Here is a 22,565-nt window from a genome sequence, read left to right as displayed (position 1 = left end):
GCACACCCCCCACCCCTCACCCCACACCCCTCACCCTCCACCCCGCACCACCCCCCACCCCTCACCCTGCACCACCTCCCACCCCTCACCCCACACTCCCCACCCCTCACCCCTCACCCCGCACCCCCCGTTCCGCACCACCCCCCACCCCTCACCCCCCACCCTGCACCACCCCCTACCCCTCACCCCGCACCCCTCACCCCTCATTCCGCATGACCCCTCACCCTGCACCAACCACACCCCTCACCCCACACCCCGCACCACCCCCTACCCCTCACCCCGCACCCCTCACCCCTCATTCCGCATGACCCCTCACCCTGCACCAACCACACCCCTCACCCCACACCCCTCACCCTGCACCACCCCCCACCCCTCACCCCACACTCCCCACCCCTCACCCCTCACCATGCACACCCCCCACCCCTCACCCCACACCCCTCACCCTCCACCCCGCACCACCCCCCACCCCTCACCCTGCACCACCCCCCACCCCTCACCCACACTCCTCACCCCCACCCCTCACCATGCACACCCCCCACCCCTCACCCCACACCCCTCACCCTCCACCCCGCACCACCCCTCACCCCTCACCATGCACCAACCCCACCCACCACCCAGTCCCCTCCCCAGGGATTGCACAGGGACTGGGGAACAATCCAGGTATTTACATACCCGCTCACACTCAACCACCCCCCCCGCCCACACACGCAGCCGCTCACACTCACACCTGTTCACACCCACACACTCACCCGCTCACACTCTCATGCACCCTCTCGCACACACACTGTCTCACACACACCTGCTCAGGCTCACACACACACACCCTCACATGCACAAACACACACCTGCTCATACACCCCCCTCTCTCTCACACACACACACTCACACATCCTCACTCACACTCACACCCTCGCTCTCACACACCCTCACACTCACACACACCATCTCACCCTCACACACCTGTTCACACACCTGCTCATATCACACCCGCTCACACTCACACACTCGCTCACAATCTCACACATGGGGTGGCACGGTGGCTCAGTGGTTAGCGCTGCTGCCTCACAGCACCAGGGTCCCAGGTTCGATTCCAGCCTCGGGTGACTGACTGTGTGGAGTTTGCACGTTCTCCCCGTGTCTGTGTGGGTTTCCTCCAGGTGCTCTGGCTTCCTCCCACAGTCCAAAGATGTGCAGGTTTGGTGAATTGGCCATGCTAAATTACCCATAGTGTTAGGTGTGTTAGACAGAGGGAAATGGGTCTGAGTGGGTTACTCTTCAGAGGGTCAGTGTAGACTTGTTGGGCCGAAGGGCCTGTTTCCCCACTGTAGGGAATCCAATCTAAACACCCGTTCATTCATACACTCACACTCACACACGCACACGCACTCTGTGGGATCGTTTTCAAATAAAGACCAAAACTGGTGAGTGGGAAAAATATTCTGTTTGTTCAGCAATCACAGCACAAGTTCAAGGCAGGAATCGAATCCTGAAATACAGATCTTACAGCAACCCCCTTTAAACACAATTGTTGCATATATTAAAGTCTCATCACTATAGTGTTACATTTTTATCTGTAGTACACAAAGGTTTGAAGGGTCTCTGGCCTGGGAGACAGGAGATGGTCTAAATAAGTTAGAAATCATAATAAAAGAATAAAGAATATTAAACTGGTTACTGCAGCTGGGTGGTGAGATTTATTTCCCATTTGCCGGTATGAGTTTCATTTATTCATGCAATTTCATGCAAGCGCTGTTTGTCAGTTAGTTTCTTAAAGGGATAATGACCCAGTTAAAAGGTGTTTAACAGGTATCAATCTATTCAGTTCACTGTGTCTCACACCTGCGCACACACACACCATGGGTGCTGGGGGGAAAAAAATATATAATAAGCACTACCGCACTTAGGTAGTGCTTATTATATATTTTTTTCCCCCCAAAAAAAGAAAAAAAAAGGGGACTAAGGTAGTTGTCAGGGAATAATGTCCATAGATGTTGTTCATATGGACTTCCAGAAGGCATTTGACAAAGTCCACTTACGTAGGTAGAAGCCAACAGAATTGAGGGCAAATTCCTGACACGGCTAGGAAATTGTTTGAGTGGCAGGCGACAGAAAGTAGAGATAATGGGTAGGTAGTCAATTGGCAGGATGTAACCAGTTGTGTCTCACAAGGACTTGTGTTAGGGCCTCAAAAAGAAAAATCAATCTATTCAGGTCCCAGAGATGGTTGGGAAGGGCTGATTAATATTATACTGTTTTGTGGTGTCTTGATGGGGATGGTATTAATCAGTATGCTGAGGTAAACACTCTTTGTAATGCAGTGATGGGTTTGAAAGGGTCGGTTTAAATTTGGATAATACAGAATGGCGGCTTTATGGATGAATGAAAGAAACTGTATTATGGTATAACAGGTTCATAAAGGGTTATGAAGGAATAAATGGGAAGCTGGTATTAATGAGGAAAGCAAGCTGGTGAGTGAGTTAATAAAGATACCTGATAATGCAATATCTCATTACACAATATCTCACAACTCACACATCCTCTCACATTCACACATCCTCTCACACTCACACATCTTCTCACACTCATACACGCTCTCACACTCATACACCCTCTCACACTCACACACCCTCTCATACTCACACATATACAGGCACACCCTTAGACACACACACTCTCTCTCACACACACACTCTCTCTCACACACACACTCTCTCACACTCACACACACGCTCTCTCACTCTCACACACACTCTCACATTCACACATACACAGGCACACCCTCAGACACACACACTCTCTCTCACACACACTCACTCACACACACACTCTCTCAGACTTACACATACACAGGCACACCCTCACACACACACTCTCTCTCACACACTCACACATACACAGGCACACCCTCAGACACACACACTCTCTCTCACACACACACACTCACGCTCACACATACACAGGCACACCCTCCGACACACACACTCTCTCACACACACATTCTCACACACTTTCACTCTTGCATTCACATACATATCTATTTACTCCATCTCACAAACATACTTTCACACACACATTTACACACTTTCACTCACTACATTCACTCAGTCTCACACACACTTTCACTCACACTCACTTGCACACACACACATTCAGACTCACATAGACACACATGCAGATTCACTCACACACACCCACACACATTCAAGGAGAGGGTAAAAATAGACTTCTCTCTGTTCTGTTTTAAAAAGAAAACACTTTCTAGACAAGGTTGGATGTTCCTGAAGGCCAACAGCTGAAGGTGTGTAATGTTCCAGAGCCTGTCGGTCTGGTGCTCGGTCACTACTCCAATGTCGTTGTCTCCGTGCAGGCACAGCTTGGTCAGGAAATATCAGCTGCAGAGATTCTTTCCATCTCTCTGTTCAAAAGGAGAATCGGGTTTCACACTGAGCAGTGCGGGGAGACAGGGAGATAGGCACCAGCTGATAAAACTACTGTTAACATGATGGGCCAAATGGCCTCATTCAGCACCAAAATAGTGCTGAGATTCTGTGAAGGGTTTTCTTATCAAACTGCTATATAAATGCGCTGCCTTGTCATTGCAGTAAGAAGGTGGCTCAGTAGTTAGCACTGCTGCCTCCCAGCGCCAGGGACCTGGGTTTGATTCCAGCCGCGGGCTACTGTCTGTGTGGAGTTTGCACATTCTCCCCTTGTCTGTGTGGGTTTCCTCCCACAGTCCAAAGATGGGCAGGTTGGGGTGGATTGGCCATGGGGAATTGCCCGTAGTGTCACAGTCTGTGCAGGGTTAGCCACAGGAAATGTGGGATGAGAGGGTTGGTATGGAATCGATGGGCTGAATGGTCTGTTCCCACATTGCAGGGATTCTGTGCTGTGATGGTTTGTGCCAGAGGCTGACAGTGTTGGTGACCCTCTTGTTCCTGTAGGTGCGGTCACTGTAAGGATGCAGGGCAGTGCTCCCCCAGCGATGGTTCCTGCCCGGCCTGTTTGAGGGGATGGACCGGGAGTCAGTGTGAGCGGCCGTGCCCCCCAGGAGCACACGGGGAAAACTGCACAGAGCACTGTCCCCACTGCAGGCATGGGGAACCCTGCAACACCATCACTGGTCACTGCCGAAGCTGCAACCCTGGCTGGATTGGCCCCAGGTACAGTCACCCAGCTTACAGCTCCTCACAGGGAAACACCATACACCATGCACTCAAAGGCACAAGCACTTACATTGCTGTAGCGCCGCACACAGCCTCCATTGCACCATTATCATTTTGGTTGGCCTTTGTTGAAAACACAGGAGGTAGTTTACCTACAGCTCACTCCTCAAAAACAATCAGGGATGGATGAGGGCCCAGGGAACAACCAGGGCGGCCCGCTTCCTCAATTAGAGCCCGGTTTTCCAGGACAGCCAGCTGCAGCGACACTCAGTACTCAATTTAACATCACAGTATTCCCTCAGCACTGACGCTCTGACAGTGCGGCACTCCCTCAGCACTGACCCTCTGACAGTGCGGCGCTCCCTCAGCACTGACCCTCTGACAGTGCGGTATTCCCTCAGCACTGACCCTCCGACAGTGCGGCGCTCCCTCAGCACTGACCCTCCGACAGTGCGGCGCTCCCTCAGCACTGACCCTCTGACATTGCGGCGCGCCCTCAGCACTGACCCTCCGACAGTGCGGCACTCCCTCAGCACTAACCCTCTGACAGTGCGGCACTCTCTCAGCACTGACCCTCCGACAGTGCGGCGCTCCCTCAGCACTGACCCTCCGACAGTGCGGCACTCCCTCAGCACTGACCCTCCGACAGTACGGCGCTCCCTCAGCACTGACCCTCCGACAGTGCGGCGCTCCCTCAGCACTAACCCTCCGACAGTGCGGCGCTCCCTCAGCACTGACCCTCCGACAGTGCGGCACTCCCTCAGCACTGACCCTCCGACAGTGCGGCGCTCCCTCAGCACTGACCCTCCGACAGTGTGGCGCTCCCTCAGCACTGACCCTCTGACAGTACGGCGCTCCCTCAGCACTGACCCTCTGACAGTGCGGCGCTCCCTCAGCACTGACCCTCTGACAGTGCGGCGCTCCCTCAGCACTGACCCTCCGACAGTGCGGCGCTCCCTCAGCACTGACCCTCCGACAGTACGGCGCTCCCTCAGCACTAACCCTCCGACAGTGCGGCGCTCCCTCAGCACTGACCCTCTGAGAGTGCGGCGCTCCCTCAGCACTGACCCTCTGACAGTACGGCGCTCCCTCAGCACTAACCCTCTGACAGTGCGGCACTCTCTCAGCACTGACCCTCCGACAGTGCGGCGCTCCCTCAGCACTGACCCTCCAACAGTGCGGCACTCCCTCAGCACTGACCCTCCGACTGTGTGGCACTCCCTCAGCACTGACCCTCTGACAGTGCGGCACTCCCTCAGCACTGACCCTGACAGTGCGGCGCTCCCTCAGCACTGACCCTCCGACAGTGCGGCACTCCCTCAGCACTGACCTTCCGACAGTGCGGCGCTCCCTCAGCACTGACCCTCAGACAGTGCGGCGCTCCCTCAGCACTGACCTTCCGACAGTGCGGCACTCCCTCAGCACTAACCCTCCGACTGTGTGGCACTCCCTCAGCACTGACCCTCTGACAGTGCGGCACTCCCTCAGCACTGACCCTCTGACAGTGCGGCGCTCCCTCAGCACTGACCCTCTGACAGTGCAGCGCTCCCTCAGCACTGACCCTCCGACAGTGCGGCGCTCCCTCAGCACTAACCCTCCGACAGTGCGGCACTCCCTCAGCACTGACCCTCTGACAGTGCGGCGCTCCCTCAGCACTGACCCTCCGACAGTGCGGCGCTCCCTCAGCACTGACCTTCCGACAGTGCGACGCCCCCTCAGCACTGACCCTCCCACAGTGCGGCGCTCCCTCAACACTGACCCTCAGACAGTGCGGCGCTCCCGCAGCACTGACCCTCCGACAGTGCGGTACTCCCTCAGCACTGACCCTCAGACAGTGCGGCGCTCCCTCAGCACTGACCTTCCGACAGTGCGGCACTCCCTCAGCACTGACCCTCCAACAATGCGGCACTCTCTCAGCACTGACCCTCCGATAGTGCGGCACTCCCTCAGCACTGACCCTCCGACAGTGCTGCACTCTCTCAGCACTGACCCTCCGACAGTGCGGCACTCCCTCAGCACTGACCCTCCGACTGTGTGGCACTCCCTCAGCACTGACCCTCTGACAGTGCGGCACTCCCTCAGCACTGACCCTCTGACAGTGCGGCGCTCCCTCAGCACTGACCCTCCGACAGTGCGGCACTCCCTCAGCACTGACCTTCCGACAGTGCGGCGCTCCCTCAGCACTGACCCTCTGACAGTGCGGCGCTCCCTCAGCACTGACCCTCCGACAGTGCGGCACTCCCTCAGCACTGACCTTCCGACAGTGCGGCGCTCCCTCAGCACTGACCCTCTGACAGTGCGGCACTCCCTCAGCACTGACCCTCTGACAGTGCGGCGCTCCCTCAGCACTGACCCTCTGACAGTGCGGCGCTCCCTCAGCACTGACCCTCCGACAGTGCGGCGCTCCCTCAGCACTAACCCTCCGACAGTGCGGCACTCCCTCAGCACTGACCCTCTGACAGTGCGGCGCTCCCTCAGCACTGACCTTCCGACAGTGCGACGCCCCCTCAGCACTGACCCTCCCACAGTGCGGCGCTCCCTCAACACTGACCCTCAGACAGTGCGGCGCTCCCGCAGCACTGACCCTCCGACAGTGCGGCACTCCCTCAGCACTGACCCTCCGACAGTGCGGCGCTCCCTCAGCACTGACCCTCCGACAGTGCGGCACTCCCTCAGCACTGACCCTCTGACAGTGCGGCACTCCCTCAGCACTGACCCTCTGACAGTGCGGCACTCCCTCAGCACTGACCTTCCGACAGTGCGGCGCTCCCGCAGCACTGACCCTCTGACAGTGCGGCGCTCCCTCAGCACTGACCTTCCGACAGTGCGGCACTCCTTCAGCACTGACCCTCTGACAGTGCGGCGCTCCCTCAGCACTAACCCTCCGACAGTGCGGCACTCCCTCAGCACTGACCCTCTGACAGTGCGGCGCTCCCTCAGCACTGACCTTCCGAGAGTGCGACGCCCCCTCAGCACTGACCCTCTGACAGTGCGGCGCTCCCTCAACACTGACCCTCAGACAGTGCGGCGCTCCCGCAGCACTGACCCTCCGACAGTGTGGCGCTCCCTCAGCACTGACCTTCCGACAGTGCAACGCCGCCTCAGCACTGACCCTCCCACAGTGCGGCGCTCCCTCAACACTGACCCTCAGACAGTGCGGCGCTCCCTCAACACTGACTCTCTGACAGTGCGGCACTCCCTGAGCACTGACCCTTCGACAGTGCGGCGCTCCCTGAGCACTGACCCTCCGACAGTGCGGCGCTCCCTTAGCACTGACCCTCTGACAGTGCGGCACTCCCTCAGCACTGACCCTCCCACAGTTCGGCGCTCCCTCAGCACTGACCCTCTGACAGTGCGGCGCTCCCTCAGCACTGACCTTCCGAGAGTGCGACGCCCCCTCAGCACTGACCCTCAGACAGTGCGGCGCTCCCGCAGCACTGACCCTCTGAAAGTGCGACGCCCCCTCAGCACTGACCCTCCCACAGTGCGGCGCTCCCTCAACACTGACTCTCTGACAGTGCGGCACTCCCTGAGCACTGACCCTTCGACAGTGCGGCGCTCCCTGAGCACTGACCCTCCGACAGTGCGGCGCTCCCTCAACACTGACCCTCCGACAGTGCGGCGCTCCCTCCGCACTGACCCTCCGACAGTGCGGCGCTCCCTCAGCACTGACCCTCCGACAGTGCGGCGCTCCCTCAGCACTGACCCTCCGACAGTACGGCACTCCCTCAGCACTGACCCTCCGACAGTGCGGCGCTCCCTCAGCACTGACCCTCTGACAGTGCGGCACTCCCTCAGCACTGACACTCCCACAGTGCGGCGCTCCCTTAGCACCGACCCTCTGACAGTGCGGCACTCCCTCAGCACTGACCCTCCGACAGTGCGGCACTCCCTCAGCACTGACCCTCCCACAGTTCGGCACTCCCTCAGCACTGACTCTCTGACAGTGCGGCACTCCCTGAGCACTGACCCTTCGACAGTGCGGCACTCCCTCAGCACTGACCCTCCGACAGTGCGGCGCTCCCTGAGCACTGACCCTCCGACAGTGTGGCGCTCCCTCAGCACTGACCTTCCGACAGTGCAACGCCGCCTCAGCACTGACCCTCCCACAGTGCGGCGCTCCCTCAACACTGACCCTCAGACAGTGCGGCGCTCCCTCAGCACTGACCTTCCGACAGTGCGGCACTCCTTCAGCACTGACCCTCTGACAGTGCGGCGCTCCCTCAGCACTAACCCTCCGACAGTGCGGCACTCCCTCAGCACTGACCCTCTGACAGTGCGGCGCTCCCTCAGCACTGACCTTCCGAGAGTGCGACGCCCCCTCAGCACTGACCCTCTGACAGTGCGGCGCTCCCTCAACACTGACCCTCAGACAGTGCGGCGCTCCCGCAGCACTGACCCTCCGACAGTGTGGCGCTCCCTCAGCACTGACCTTCCGACAGTGCAACGCCGCCTCAGCACTGACCCTCCCACAGTGCGGCGCTCCCTCAACACTGACCCTCAGACAGTGCGGCGCTCCCTCAGCACTGACCCTCAGACAGTGCGGCGCTCCCTTAGCACTGACCCTCTGACAGTGCGGCACTCCCTCAGCACTGACCCTCCCACAGTTCGGCGCTCCCTCAGCACTGACTCTTTAACAGTGCGACGCCCCCTCAGCACTGACCCTCCCACAGTGCGGCGCTCCCTCAACACTGACTCTCTGACAGTGCGGCACTCCCTGAGCACTGACCCTTCGACAGTGCGGCGCTCCCTGAGCACTGACCCTCCGACAGTGCGGCGCTCCCTCAACACTGACCCTCCGACAGTGCGGCGCTCCCTCCGCACTGACCCTCCGACAGTGCGGCGCTCCCTCAGCACTGACCCTCCGACAGTGCGGCGCTCCCTCAGCACTGACCCTCCGACAGTACGGCACTCCCTCAGCACTGACCCTCCGACAGTGCGGCGCTCCCTCAGCACTGACCCTCTGACAGTGCGGCACTCCCTCAGCACTGACCCTCCCACAGTGCGGCGCTCCCTTAGCACCGACCCTCTGACAGTGCGGCACTCCCTCAGCACTGACCCTCCGACAGTGCGGCACTCCCTCAGCACTGACCCTCCCACAGTTCGGCACTCCCTCAGCACTGACTCTCTGACAGTGCGGCACTCCCTGAGCACTGACCCTTCGACAGTGCGGCACTCCCTCAGCACTGACCCTCCGACAGTGCGGCGCTCCCTGAGCACTGACCCTCCGACAGTGCGGCGCTCCCCAGCACTGACCCTCCCACAGTGCGGCGCTCCCTCAGCACTGACCCTCTGAAAGTGCGGCGCTCCCTCAGCACTGACCCTCTGACAGTGCGGCGCTCCCTCAACACTGACCCTCAGACAGTGCGGCGCTCCCTCAGCACTGACCCTCCCACAGTGCGGCGCTCCCTCAGCACTGACCTTCCGACAGTGCGACGCCCCCTCAGCACTGACCCTCCCACAGTGCGGCGCTCCCTCAACACTGACCCTCAGACAGTGCGGCGCTCCCTCAGCACTGACCCTCAGACAGTGCGGCGCTCCCTCAGCACTGACCCTCCGACAGTGCGGCGCTCCCTCAACACTGACCCTCCGACAGTGCGGCGCTCCCTCAGCACTGACCCTCCGACAGTGTGGCACTCCCTCAGCACTGACCCTGTGACAGTGCGGCGCTCCCTCAGCACTGACCCTCCGACAGTGCGGCGCTCCCTCAGCACTGACCCTCTGACAGTGCGGCGCTCCCTCAGCACTGACCCTCCGACGGTACACCACTCCCTCAGCACTGACCATCTGACAGTTCGGTGCTCCTTCAGCATTGACCCTCCGACAGTGCCCACCCCCTCAGCACTGACCCTCCGACAGTGCGGCTCACTGAGGTTCCTACAGCCCTACTTGACCCCCCACCCCCCACCCCCAGGTGTAAACTGGTCTGATCAAGACTGTGCCAGGATAAATGTCGAATGTTTGATGCTGCGGTGATTTGGAGTCCCTATCAGTTCAGGAATGTTTAGTTTTGTCTTGGTTTCAGATGTGTCACCCGCTGTGTGTCTGGGACGTTTGGTCTTGGTTGTCGATCCTTCTGTCCTGACTGTAACCATGGAAACTGTCACCATATCACAGGGGAGTGTGTGTGCCATGAGGGATATACAGGAGCCAGGTAAGGAGACCCAACAAAAATACACACCCGTGAGTCCAATACAAATCCTTAGCATCAACCCACAGTCCGAATGAAAGAAACTCGACAGATTTGGAGACACAAGTGTTGGACTAGGGTGGACAATGTTAAAAATCACTCAACATCAGGTTAGAGTCCAACAGGTCTGTTTGGAAACACCAATACACTACAACCACCTGATGATTGAGCAGCACTCTGAACGTTAGTGCTTCCAAATAAACCTGTCGGACTGTAACCTGGGGATGGGTGATTTTTAAATGCTAGAGTCAATGTTTAATCAAGGTGAGGGTCACTCGCTGTGTAACTGTACAGAGTCAGTGTTTATTCAGCAGGGTAATGGTCACTCACTGTGTAACTGTACAGAGTCAGTGTTTATTCAGCAGGGTAATGGTCACTCACTGTGTAACTGTACAGAGTCAGGGTTTATTCAGCAGGGTTAGGGTCACTCACTGTGTAACCGTACAGAGTCAGTGTTTATTCAGGGTCAGGGTCACTCACTGTGTAACCGTACAGAGTCAGTGTTTATTCAGCAGGGTAATGGTCACTCACTGTGTAACCGTACAGAGTCAGGGTTTATTCAGCAGGGTTAGGGTCACTCACTGTGTAACTGTACAGAGTCAGGGTTTATTCAGCAGGGTTAGGGTCACTCACTGTGTAACTGTACAGAGTTAGTGTTTATTCAGCAGGGTAATGGTCACTCACTGTGTAACCGTACAGAGTCAGTGTTTATTCAGGGTCAGGGTCACTCACTGTGTAACCGTACAGAGTCAGTGTTTATTCAGGGTCAGGGTCACTCACTGTGTAACTGTACCGAGTCAGTGTTTATTGAGGGTCAGGGTCACTCACTGTGTAACCGTACAGAGTCAGTGTTTATTCAGAGGGGTAAGAGTCACTCACTGTGTAACTGTACAGAATCAGTGTTTATTCAGGGTAAGGGTCACTCACTGTGTAACCGTCGAGTCAGTGTTTATTCAGGGTAAGGCTCACTCACTCTGTTACATTTAAAGAAAGATTTTGTGATTTGCAATCTAAGAGTTAGATGATTTGTCGTGTCTATTTACTATCAGGCTACAGTATAATTTCCCTTTTTGGCAGTTTTTATCTTTCTGTGTGTGTTTTGTTTCGGTCGGTTCCTCTAGATGTAACCTCACGTGTCTGAGTGGATTTTATGGTCTGAATTGTTCGACTTCCTGTCACTGTCTTGGAGCGGCCTGTGACCCTGTGACTGGAGAGTGTCCTTTCAGTGAGTCTCTCGTTTTCTCACTCTTACTCCCTCAGGTTTGCTGACCTCATTCTCCTTCCAACACTCAGCCATGTTTCTCGCAGTTCCCCCCACCCCCAACCCCCTTCGACTGTCCTGTTCCCCTGTGCCTGAGCAGGATGTTTGGATCAGCACACTCAGTGGGACTCTTCCTTCTGAGTGAGCTCGACGGGGTCTCTAAAAGCTAGAGGAGTCTCCTCCTCTTCGAAGCTTGGTTTGGTTTGGGTAAACAGGGCAAGTGCTGAGCTGGTTTGTGACTGCACTGAATGGCCTGTCTGTGTGTGAAGGGTTTATTCCTGCTCCGGGTTGCCTGTGCAGAGCCTCAGGATGTAGCGTCATTGCTCAGGTAGCTGCTGTCCAGCATGGTGACTCCCTCTCTGTTTCTCCAGGTCAGGGCGGTGTTGTGATCGCTGTTGTTGTGGTGTCGCTGCTCATCCTGCTCTGCATCTTGTGCTGCTGTTGTTGTGGAAACGACAAGAACGATCCCAAGAACAGGTAGGGGTGTGTGACCGGGGACCCTCCTGCTTTCTCCAGCTGGTCTGGCCTCAGGCAGGGCAAGATCCCACAGCCGTTCACCAAGGAGCAGCTGGGAAGCATTCCCAAATCTTTCCGATCCATTGCGGGATACAAGTGTCAGTGTCACCCTCAGTGTTTGACTCCCATGCCTAATTGCCCTTGAACTGAGAACTTGCTGGGATAGTCCAGAGGACAGTTGAGAGATAACCAGATTGCTGTGGGTCTGGAGTCACGTGTAGGTCAGGCTGGCTGAGGATGGTAGATTTTCCTCCCGAAAAGATCTCCATGACCTAGCTGCGGTTTTCCCGACACATATCACCAAAGGGCCAGCATTTAATTCCAGATTTGTTGTTGAATTCATTTGCCTTGGTCAGATTTGAACCCACATCCCGAGAGCATTACCCTGGGCCATGCAGAAGACCAGACCGGTGACAATACCACTGCACCACATTGCCCACAACAGGGCGAGGGACGGCTGGGTTAACATCTCACCATGTGACAGCTCTGATAAGACAGACAAGGGGTTTTGTATGGACTGGGAAGAAGCCTCACACAGCACATTGTGAGACCATTCAGCCCATTCCTGCTGGTGATAGCTCTCTGAAAAGCTGTACAATCAGTTCCATATCCCTGCTGCTCCCCCCCAGTCCTGTGAATTCTCAGTATTTACCCAATGCTCTTGTGAGAGTTCATGTGGAAAGTGCTTGTACTGCCCTCGCTGCATTATCCCCCAATCCTCATCTCCTTCTCATCAGGTTCCATTCCTGATCATCCTCATGTTTCTCTGAGCACTGATCCACCACTTCCCCTGGTGACCCTTATCAAAGCCCAACTCGATGTAATGTCCACTTGAGTGTCTCGGTCTGGGAGAGAATAGTCCCAGTGCCCGCAGTCTCTCATTCCATTCTCTAAATCTCCTTTCTGTGCTGCTCCTTACACAGTCTTACAGTCACCAGTATATCCAGCCTCACAGTCACCAGTATATCCAGCCTCACGGTCACCAGTATATCCAGCCTCACAGTCACCAGTATATCCAGCCTCACGGTCACCAGTATATCCAGCCTCACAGTCACCAGTATATCCAGCCTCACGGTCACCAGTATATCCAGCCTCACAGTGACCAGTATATCCAGCCTCACAGTCACCAGTATATCCAGCCTCACAGTCACCAGTATATCCAGCCTCACAGTCACCAGTATATCCAGCCTCACGGTCACCAGTATATCCAGCCTCACGGTCACCAGTATATCCAGCCTCACGGTCACCAGTATATCCAGCCTCACAGTGACCAGTATATCCAGCCTCACAGTCACCAGTATATCCAGCCTCACAGTCACCAGTATATCCAGCCTCACAGACACCAGTATATCCAGCCTCACAGTCACCAGTATATCCAGCCTCACAGTCACCAGTATATCCAGCCTCACAGTCACCAGTATATCCAGCCTCACAGACACCAGTATATCCAGCCACACAGTCACCAGTATATCCAGCCTCACGGTCACCAGTATATCCAGCCTCACGGTCACCAGTATATCCAGCCTCACAGTGACCAGTATATCCAGTTTCACAGTCACCAGTATATCCAGTTTCACAGTCACCAGTATATCCAGCCTCACAGTGACCAGTATATCCAGCCTCACAGTCACCAGTATATCCAGTTTCACAGTCACCAGTATATCCAGTTTCACAGTCACCAGTATATCCAGCCTCACAGTGACCAGTATATCCAGTTTCACAGTCACCACTATATCCAGCCTCACAGTCACCAGTATATCCAGCCTCACAGTCACCAGTATATCCAGCCTCACAGTGACCAGTATATGCAGCCTCACAGTCACCAGTATATCCAGCCGCTCAGTCACCAATATATCCAGCCTCACAGTGACCAGTGTATCTAGCCTCTCAGTCACCAGTATATCCAGCATCACAGTGACCAGTGTATCTAGCCTCTTAGTCACCAGTATATCTAGCCTCTCAGTCACCAGTATATCCAGCCTCACAGTGACCAGTGTATCCAGCCTCTCAGTCACCAGTATATCCCACCTCACAGTCACCAGTATACCCAGCCTCACAGTGACCAGTATATCTAGCCTCTCAGTCACCAGTATATCCAGCCTCACAGTCATCAGTATATCCAGCCTCACAGACACCAGTATATCCAGCCTCTCAGTCACCAGTATATCCAACCTCACAGTCACCAGTATATCCAGCCTCACAGTGACCAGTACATCTAGCCTCACGGTCACCAGTATATCCAGCCTCTCAGTCACCAGTATATCCAGCCTCTCAGTCACCAGTATATCCAGCCTCACAGTGACCAGTACATCTAGCCTCTCAGTTACCAGTATATCCAGTTTCACAGCGACCAGTATATCCAGCCTCTCAGTCACCAGTATATCCAGCCTCACAGTAACAGTATATCCAGTTTCACAGTTACCAGTATACCCAGTTTCATAGTAACCAGTATAACCAGACTCACAGTAACCAGTATACCCAGTTTCACAGTTACCATTTTATCCAGCCTCACAGTCACCAGTACATCCAGTTTCACAGTCACCAGTACATCCAGTCTCACAGTAACCAGTATACCCAGCCTCACAGTTACCAGTATACCCAGCCTCACAGTTACCAGTATACCCAGCTTCACAGTTACCAGTATACCTAGCCTCACAGTTACCAGTATTCACAGTTTCACAGTAACCAGTATACCCAGTTTCATATGAACCAGTATATCCAGCCTCACAGTAACCAGTATATCAAGCCTCTCAGTGACCAGTATATTCAGCCTCGCAGTTACCAGTATACCCAGTTTCACAGTAACCAGTATACCCAGTTGGACAGTAACCAGTATACCCCGCCTCACAGTTACCAGTATACCCAGTTTCACAGTAACCAGTATACCCAGTTGCACAGTAACCAGTATACTCAGTTTCATAGTAACCAGTATAACCAGCCTCACAGTCACCAGTATATCCAGCCTCTCAGTCACCAGTATATCCAGCCTCTCAGTCACCAGTATATTCAGCCTCACAGTTACCAGTATACCCAGTTGGACAGTAACCAGTATACCCAGTTTCACAGTAACCAGTCTACCCAGTCTCACAGTAACCGGTATACTCAGTTTCATAGTAGCAGTATATCCAGCCTCACAGTAACCAGTATACCCAGTTTCATAGTAACCAGTATATCCAACCTCACAGTTACCAGTATATCCAGCTTCACAGTAACCAGTATATCCAGCCTCAGTCACCAGTATATCCAGTTTCACAGTAACCAGTATACCCAGACTCACAGTTACCAGTATACCCAGTTTCACAGTTACCAGTATACCCAGTCTCACAGTTACCAGTATACCCAGTTACAGTTACCATTATACCCAGTTTCACAGTAACCAGTATATCCAACCTCACAGTAACCAGTATACCCAGTTTCACAGTAACCAGTATATCCAGCCTCACAGTAACCAGTATACCCAGTTTCACAGTTACCAGTATACCCAGTTTCACAGTTACCAGTATATCCAGTTTCACAGTAACCAGTATACCCAGTTTCACAGTTACCAGTATACCCAGTCTCACAGTTACCAGTATACCCAGTTACAGTAACCAGTATATCCAGTTTCACAGTAACCAGTATATCCAGTTTCACAGTTACCAGTATATCCAGTCTCACAGTAACCAGTATACCCAGTTTCATAGTAACCAGTATATCCAGCCTCACAGTAACCAGTATACCCAGTTTCACAGTTACCAGTATACCCAGTTTCACAGTTACCAGTATATCCAGTTTTACAGTAACCAGTATACCCAGTTTCACAGTTACCAGTATACCCAGTCTCACAGTTACCAGTAGACCCAGTTACAGTAACCAGTATATCCAGTTTCACAGTAACCAGTATACCCAGTTTTACAGTTATCAGTATACCCAGTTTCACAGTAACCAGTATACCCAATCTCACAGTTACCAGTATACCCAGTTTCACAGTTACCAGTATATCCAGTCTCACAGTAACCAGTATACCCAGTCTCACAGTAACCAGTATACCCAGTTTCATAGTAACCAGTATATCCAGCCTCACAGTAACCAATATACCCAGTCTCACAGTTACCAGTATACCCAGCCTCACAGTTACCAGTATACCCAGTTTCACAGTAACCAGTATACCCAGTTGCACAGTAACCAGGATACCCAGCTTCACAGTTACCAATATATCCAGTCTCACAGTAACCAGTATACCCAGTTTCACAGTTACCAGTATACCCAGTCTCACAGTTACCAGTATACTCAGTTGCACAGTAAACAATATACCCAGTCTCACAGTTACCAGTATACCCAGTTTTACAGTTACCAGTATACCCAGTTTCACAGTAAACAATATACCCAGTCTCACAGTTACCAGTATACCCAGTTTCACAGTAACCAGTATACCCAGTTTCACAGTTACCAATATATCCAGTCTCACAGTTACCAGTATACCCAGTTTCACAGTTATCAATATACCCAGTTTCACAGTTGCCAGTATATCCAGTTTCACAGTAACCAGTATACCCAGTCTCACAGTAACCAATATACCCAGTTTCACAGTTGCCAGTATACCCAGTCTCAGAGTAACCAGTATACCCAGTCTCAGAGTAACCAGTATACCCAGTTTCACAGTTACCAGTATATCCAGTTTCACAGTAACCAGTATACCCAGTTTCACAGTAACCAGTATATCCAGTTTCACAGTTACCAATATATCCAGTCTCACAGTTACCAGTATACCCAGTTTCACAGTTACCAATATATCCAGTTTCACAGTAACCAGTATACCCAGTTTCACAGTTATCAATATACCCAGTTTCACAGTTGCCAGTATATCCAGTTTCACAGTAACCAGTATACCCAGTCTCACAGTAACCAATATACCCAGTTTCACAGTTGCCAGTATACCCAGTCTCAGAGTAACCAGTATACCCAGTTTCACAGTTACCAGTATATCCAGTTTCACAGTTACCAGTATATCCAGTCTCACAGTAACCAGTATACCCAGTCTCACAGTTACCAGTATATCTAGTCTCAGAGTAACCAATATACCTAGTCTCACAGTAACCAGTATACCCAGTCTCACAGTTACCAGTATACCCAGTTTCACAGTAACCAGTATACCCAGTCTCATAGTTACCAGTATACCCAGTTTCACAGGAACCAGTATATCCAGTTTCACAGTTACCAGTATACCCAGTCTCACAGTAACCAGTATATCCAGTTTCACAGTAACCAGTATACCCAGTCTCACAGTAACCAGTATATCCAGTTTCACAGTTACCAGTATATCCAGTCTCACAGATACCAGTATATCCAGTTTCACAGTAACCAGTATACCCAGTCTCACAGTAACCAGTATACCCAGTCTCACAGTTGCCAGTATACCCAGTTTCACAGTTACCAGTATATCCAGTTTCACAGTTACTAGTATACCCAGTTTCACAGTTACCAGTATATCCAGTTTCATAGTAACCAGTATACCCAGTTTCACAGTAAACAATATACCCAGTCTCACAGTTACCAGTATACACAGTTTCACAGTTACCAGTATATCCAGTTTCACAGTAACCAGTATAACCTGTTTCACAGTTACCAGTATATCCAGTTTCACAGTTACCAGTATACACAGTTTCACAGTTACCAGTATATCCAGTTTCACAGTAACCAGTATAACCTGTTTCACAGTTACCAGTATATCCAGTTTCACAGTAACCAGTATACCCAGTTTCACAGTTACCAGTATACCCAGTCTCACAGTTACCAGTATACTCAGTTGCACAGTAAACAATATACCCAGTCTCACAGTTACCAGTATACCCAGTTTTACAGTTACCAGTATACCCAGTTTCACAGTAAACAATATACCCAGTCTCACAGTTACCAGTATACCCAGTTTCACAGTAACCAGTATACCCAGTTTCACAGTAACCAGTATATCCAGTTTCACAGTTACCAATATATCCAGTCTCACAGTTACCAGTATACCCAGTTTCACAGTTATCAATATACCCAGTTTCACAGTTGCCAGTATATCCAGTTTCACAGTAACCAGTATACCCAGTCTCACAGTAACCAATATACCCAGTTTCACAGTTGCCAGTATACCCAGTCTCAGAGTAACCAGTATACCCAGTCTCAGAGTAACCAGTATACCCAGTTTCACAGTTACCAGTATATCCAGTTTCACAGTAACCAGTATACCCAGTCTCACAGTAACCAATATACCCAGTTTCACAGTAACCAGTATACCCAGTCTCAGAGTAACCAGTATACCCAGTCTCAGAGTAACCAGTATACCCAGTTTCACAGTTACCAGTATATCCAGTTTCACAGTAACCAGTATACCCAGTTTCACAGCAAACAGTATACCCAGTCTCACAGTTGCCAGTATACCCAGTTTCACAGTAACCAGTATACCCTGTTTCACAGTTACCAGTATATCCAGTCTCACAGTAACCAGTATACCCAGTCTCACAGTTACCAGTATATCTAGTCTCAGAGTAACCAATATACCCAGTCTCACAGTTATCAATATATCCAGTCTCACAGTAACCAGTATACCCAGTCTCATAGTTACCAGTATATCTAGTCTCAGAGTAACCAATATACCCAGTCTCACAGTTATCAATATACCCAGTTTCACAGTTACCAGTATATCCAGTTTCACAGTCACCAATATACCCAGTCTCACAGTTACCAGTATATCCAGTCTCACAGATACCAGTATACCCAGTTTCACAGTAACCAGTATATCCAGTCTCACAGTAACCAATATACCTAGTCTCACAGTAACCAGTATACCCAGTCTCACAGATACCAGTATATCCAGTTTCACAGTAACCAATATACCCAGTCTCACAGTTACCAGTATATCCAGTTTCACAGTAACCAATATACCCAGATTCACAGTTACCAGTATATCCAGTTTCACAGTAACCAATATACCCAGTCTCACAGTTACCAGTATATCCAGTCTCACAGATACCAGTATATCCAGTTTCACAGTAACCAGTATACCCAGTCTCACAGTTACCAGTATACCCAGTCTCACAGTAACCAGTATACCCAGTCTCAGAGTAACCAGTATATCCAGTTTCACAGTAACCAGTATACCCAGTTTCACAGCAAACAGTATACCCAGTCTCACAGTTGCCAGTATACCCAGTTTCACAGTTACCAGTATACCCAGCTTCACAGTTACCAGTATATCCAGTTTCACAGTAACCAGTATACCCAGTTTCACAGCAAACAGTATACCCAGTCTCACAGTTGCCAGTATACCCAGTTTCACAGTTACCAGTATACCCAGTTTCACAGTTACCAGTATATCCAGTCTCACAGTAACCAGTATACCCAGTCTCACAGTTACCAGTATATCTAGTCTCAGAGTAACCAATATACCTAGTCTCACAGTAACCAGTATACCCAGTTTCACAGTTACCAGTATACCCAGTCTCACAGTTACCAGTATACCCAGTTTCACAGTAACCAGTATACCCAATCTCACAGTTACCAGTATACCCAGTTTCACAGTAAACAATATACCCAGTCTCACAGTTACCAGTATACCCAGTTTCACAGTAACCAGTATACCCAGTTTCACAGTAACCAGTATATCCAGTTTCACAGTTACCAATATATCCAGTCTCACAGTTACCAGTATACCCAGTTTCACAGTTACCAATATATCCAGTTTCACAGTAACCAGTATACCCAGTTTCACAGTTATCAATATACCCAGTTTCACAGTTGCCAGTATATCCAGTTTCACAGTTACCAGTATATCCAGTCTCACAGTAACCAGTATACCCAGTCTCACAGTTACCAGTATATCTAGTCTCAGAGTAACCAATATACCTAGTCTCACAGTAACCAGTATACCCAGTCTCACAGTTACCAGTATACCCAGTTTCACAGTAACCAGTATATCCAGTTTCACAGTTACCAGCATATCCAGTTTCACAGTAACCAGTATATCCAGTCTCACAGTTACCAGTATACCCAGTTTCACAGTAACCAGTATACCCAGTCTCATAGTTACCAGTATACCCAGTTTCACAGGAACCAGTATATCCAGTTTCACAGTTACCAGCATATCCAGTTTCACAGTAACCAGTATATCCAGTCTCACAGTTACCAGTATACCCAGTTTCACAGTAACCAGTATACCCAGTCTCATAGTTACCAGTATACCCAGTTTCACAGGAACCAGTATATCCAGTTTCACAGTAACCAGTATACCCAGTCTCACAGTTACTAGTATACCCAGTTTCACAGTTACCAGTATACCCAGTCTCACAGTTACTAGTATACCCAGTTTCACAGTTACCAGTATACCCAGTCTCACAGTTACTAGTATACCCAGTTTCACAGTTACCAGTATATCCAGTTTCACAGTTACTAGTATACCCAGTTTCACAGTTACCAATATATCCAGTTTCATAGTAACCAGTATACCCAGTTTCACAGTAAACAATATACCCAGTCTCACAGTTACCAGTATACACAGTTTCACAGTTACCAGTATATCCAGTTTCACAGTAACCAGTATAACCTGTTTCACAGTTACCAGTATATCCAGTTTCACAGTAACCAGTATACCCAGTTTCACAGTTACCAGTATATCCAGTTTCACAGTAACCAATATACCCAGTCTCACAGTTACCAGTATACCCAGTCTCACAGTTACCAGTATACTCAGTTGCACAGTAAACAATATACCCAGTCTCACAGTTACCAGTATACCCAGTTTTACAGTTACCAGTATACCCAGTTTCACAGTAAACAATATACCCAGTCTCACAGTTACCAGTATACCCAGTTTCACAGTAACCAGTATACCCAGTTTCACAGTAACCAGTATATCCAGTTTCACAGTTACCAATATATCCAGTTTCACAGTAACCAGTATACCCAGTTTCACAGTTATCAATATACCCAGTTTCACAGTTGCCAGTATATCCAGTTTCACAGTAACCAGTATACCCAGTCTCACAGTAACCAATATACCCAGTTTCACAGTTGCCAGTATACCCAGTCTCAGAGTAACCAGTATACCCAGTCTCAGAGTAACCAGTATACCCAGTTTCACAGTTACCAGTATATCCAGTTTCACAGTAACCAGTATACCCAGTCTCACAGTAACCAATATACCCAGTTTCACAGTAACCAGTATACCCAGTCTCAGAGTAACCAGTATACCCAGTCTCAGAGTAACCAGTATACCCAGTTTCACAGTTACCAGTATATCCAGTTTCACAGTAACCAGTATACCCAGTTTCACAGCAAACAGTATACCCAGTCTCACAGTTGCCAGTATACCCAGTTTCACAGTAACCAGTATACCCTGTTTCACAGTTACCAGTATATCCAGTCTCACAGTAACCAGTATACCCAGTCTCACAGTTACCAGTATATCTAGTCTCAGAGTAACCAATATACCCAGTCTCACAGTTATCAATATATCCAGTCTCACAGTAACCAGTATACCCAGTCTCATAGTTACCAGTATATCTAGTCTCAGAGTAACCAATATACCCAGTCTCACAGTTATCAATATACCCAGTTTCACAGTTACCAGTATATCCAGTTTCACAGTAACCAATATACCCAGTCTCACAGTTACCAGTATACCCAGTTTCACAGTAACCAGTATATCCAGTCTCACAGTAACCAATATACCCAGTCTCACAGTTACCAGTATATCCAGTCTCACAGATACCAGTATATCCAGTTTCACAGTAACCAATATACCCAGTCTCACAGTTACCAGTATATCCAGTTTCACAGTAACCAATATACCCAGATTCACAGTTACCAGTATATCCAGTTTCACAGTAACCAATATACCCAGTCTCACAGTTACCAGTATATCCAGTCTCACAGATACCAGTATATCCAGTTTCACAGTAACCAATATACCCAGTCTCACAGTTACCAGTATATCCAGTCTCACAGTTACCAGTATACCCAGTCTCACAGTTACCAGTATACACAGTTTCACAGTAACCAGTATACTCAGTTTCACAGTTACCAGTATACTCACTTACATAGTAACCAGTATACCTAGCCCGAGGTTGGAATCAAAACTGGGTCCCTGGTGCTGAGAGGCAGCAGTGCTAACTACTGAGCCACCACGCTGTTCCACAAACCATTTGGATTGGGGCACAGGAGTAGCAGGAGGCCATTCGGCCCCTTAGGCCTGTTGCAGCATTCACTAAGATGAAGATCTGATCTTCGCCTGAACTGCACCTCCTTCCCTCCCCAAGGACTGCCTCGGAGTGTCTGTACCAAAGGGGGGTCAGTGGGCAGGCCTGTCTGAGGGGCCGTTCCCTCCCATGGGTGGGATGTGTCAGGGACAGGGCTGGGAGTGTGTTCCTGATCTTGCTCACTCTCTCCTGGATGTCGGTATAGGACACTGGAG

The 22,565-nt window shown here is 51.1% G+C and overlaps 1 protein-coding gene across 1 annotated transcript in view; it reads left to right on the top strand.

The window, feature by feature from the left end:
* The window catches only part of scarf1 (scavenger receptor class F, member 1), an 84,053-nt gene that overhangs the window by 24,363 nt on the left and 37,125 nt on the right, over positions 1 to 22,565 (top strand). Inside the window, 6 exon segments of the mRNA XM_087977147.1 lie at positions 3,942 to 3,968; positions 3,971 to 4,160; positions 10,189 to 10,317; positions 11,475 to 11,578; positions 11,986 to 12,091; positions 22,556 to 22,565. The exon segment at positions 22,556 to 22,565 is cut by the window's right edge and continues 115 nt beyond it. Coding sequence (XP_087833273.1) covers positions 3,942 to 3,968; positions 3,971 to 4,160; positions 10,189 to 10,317; positions 11,475 to 11,578; positions 11,986 to 12,091; positions 22,556 to 22,565 — 566 coding nt within the window.

This window comes from Chiloscyllium plagiosum, unplaced genomic scaffold, assembly GCF_037043375.1.
Source record: "Chiloscyllium plagiosum isolate Xiang-an unplaced genomic scaffold, Cpla_swu_hap1 HiC_scaffold_31, whole genome shotgun sequence".
Classification (NCBI taxonomy): domain Eukaryota; kingdom Metazoa; phylum Chordata; class Chondrichthyes; order Orectolobiformes; family Hemiscylliidae; genus Chiloscyllium; species Chiloscyllium plagiosum.
The sequence above is the reverse complement of the archived record's forward strand: the minus strand, read 5'-3'. Positions and strand labels throughout refer to the sequence as shown.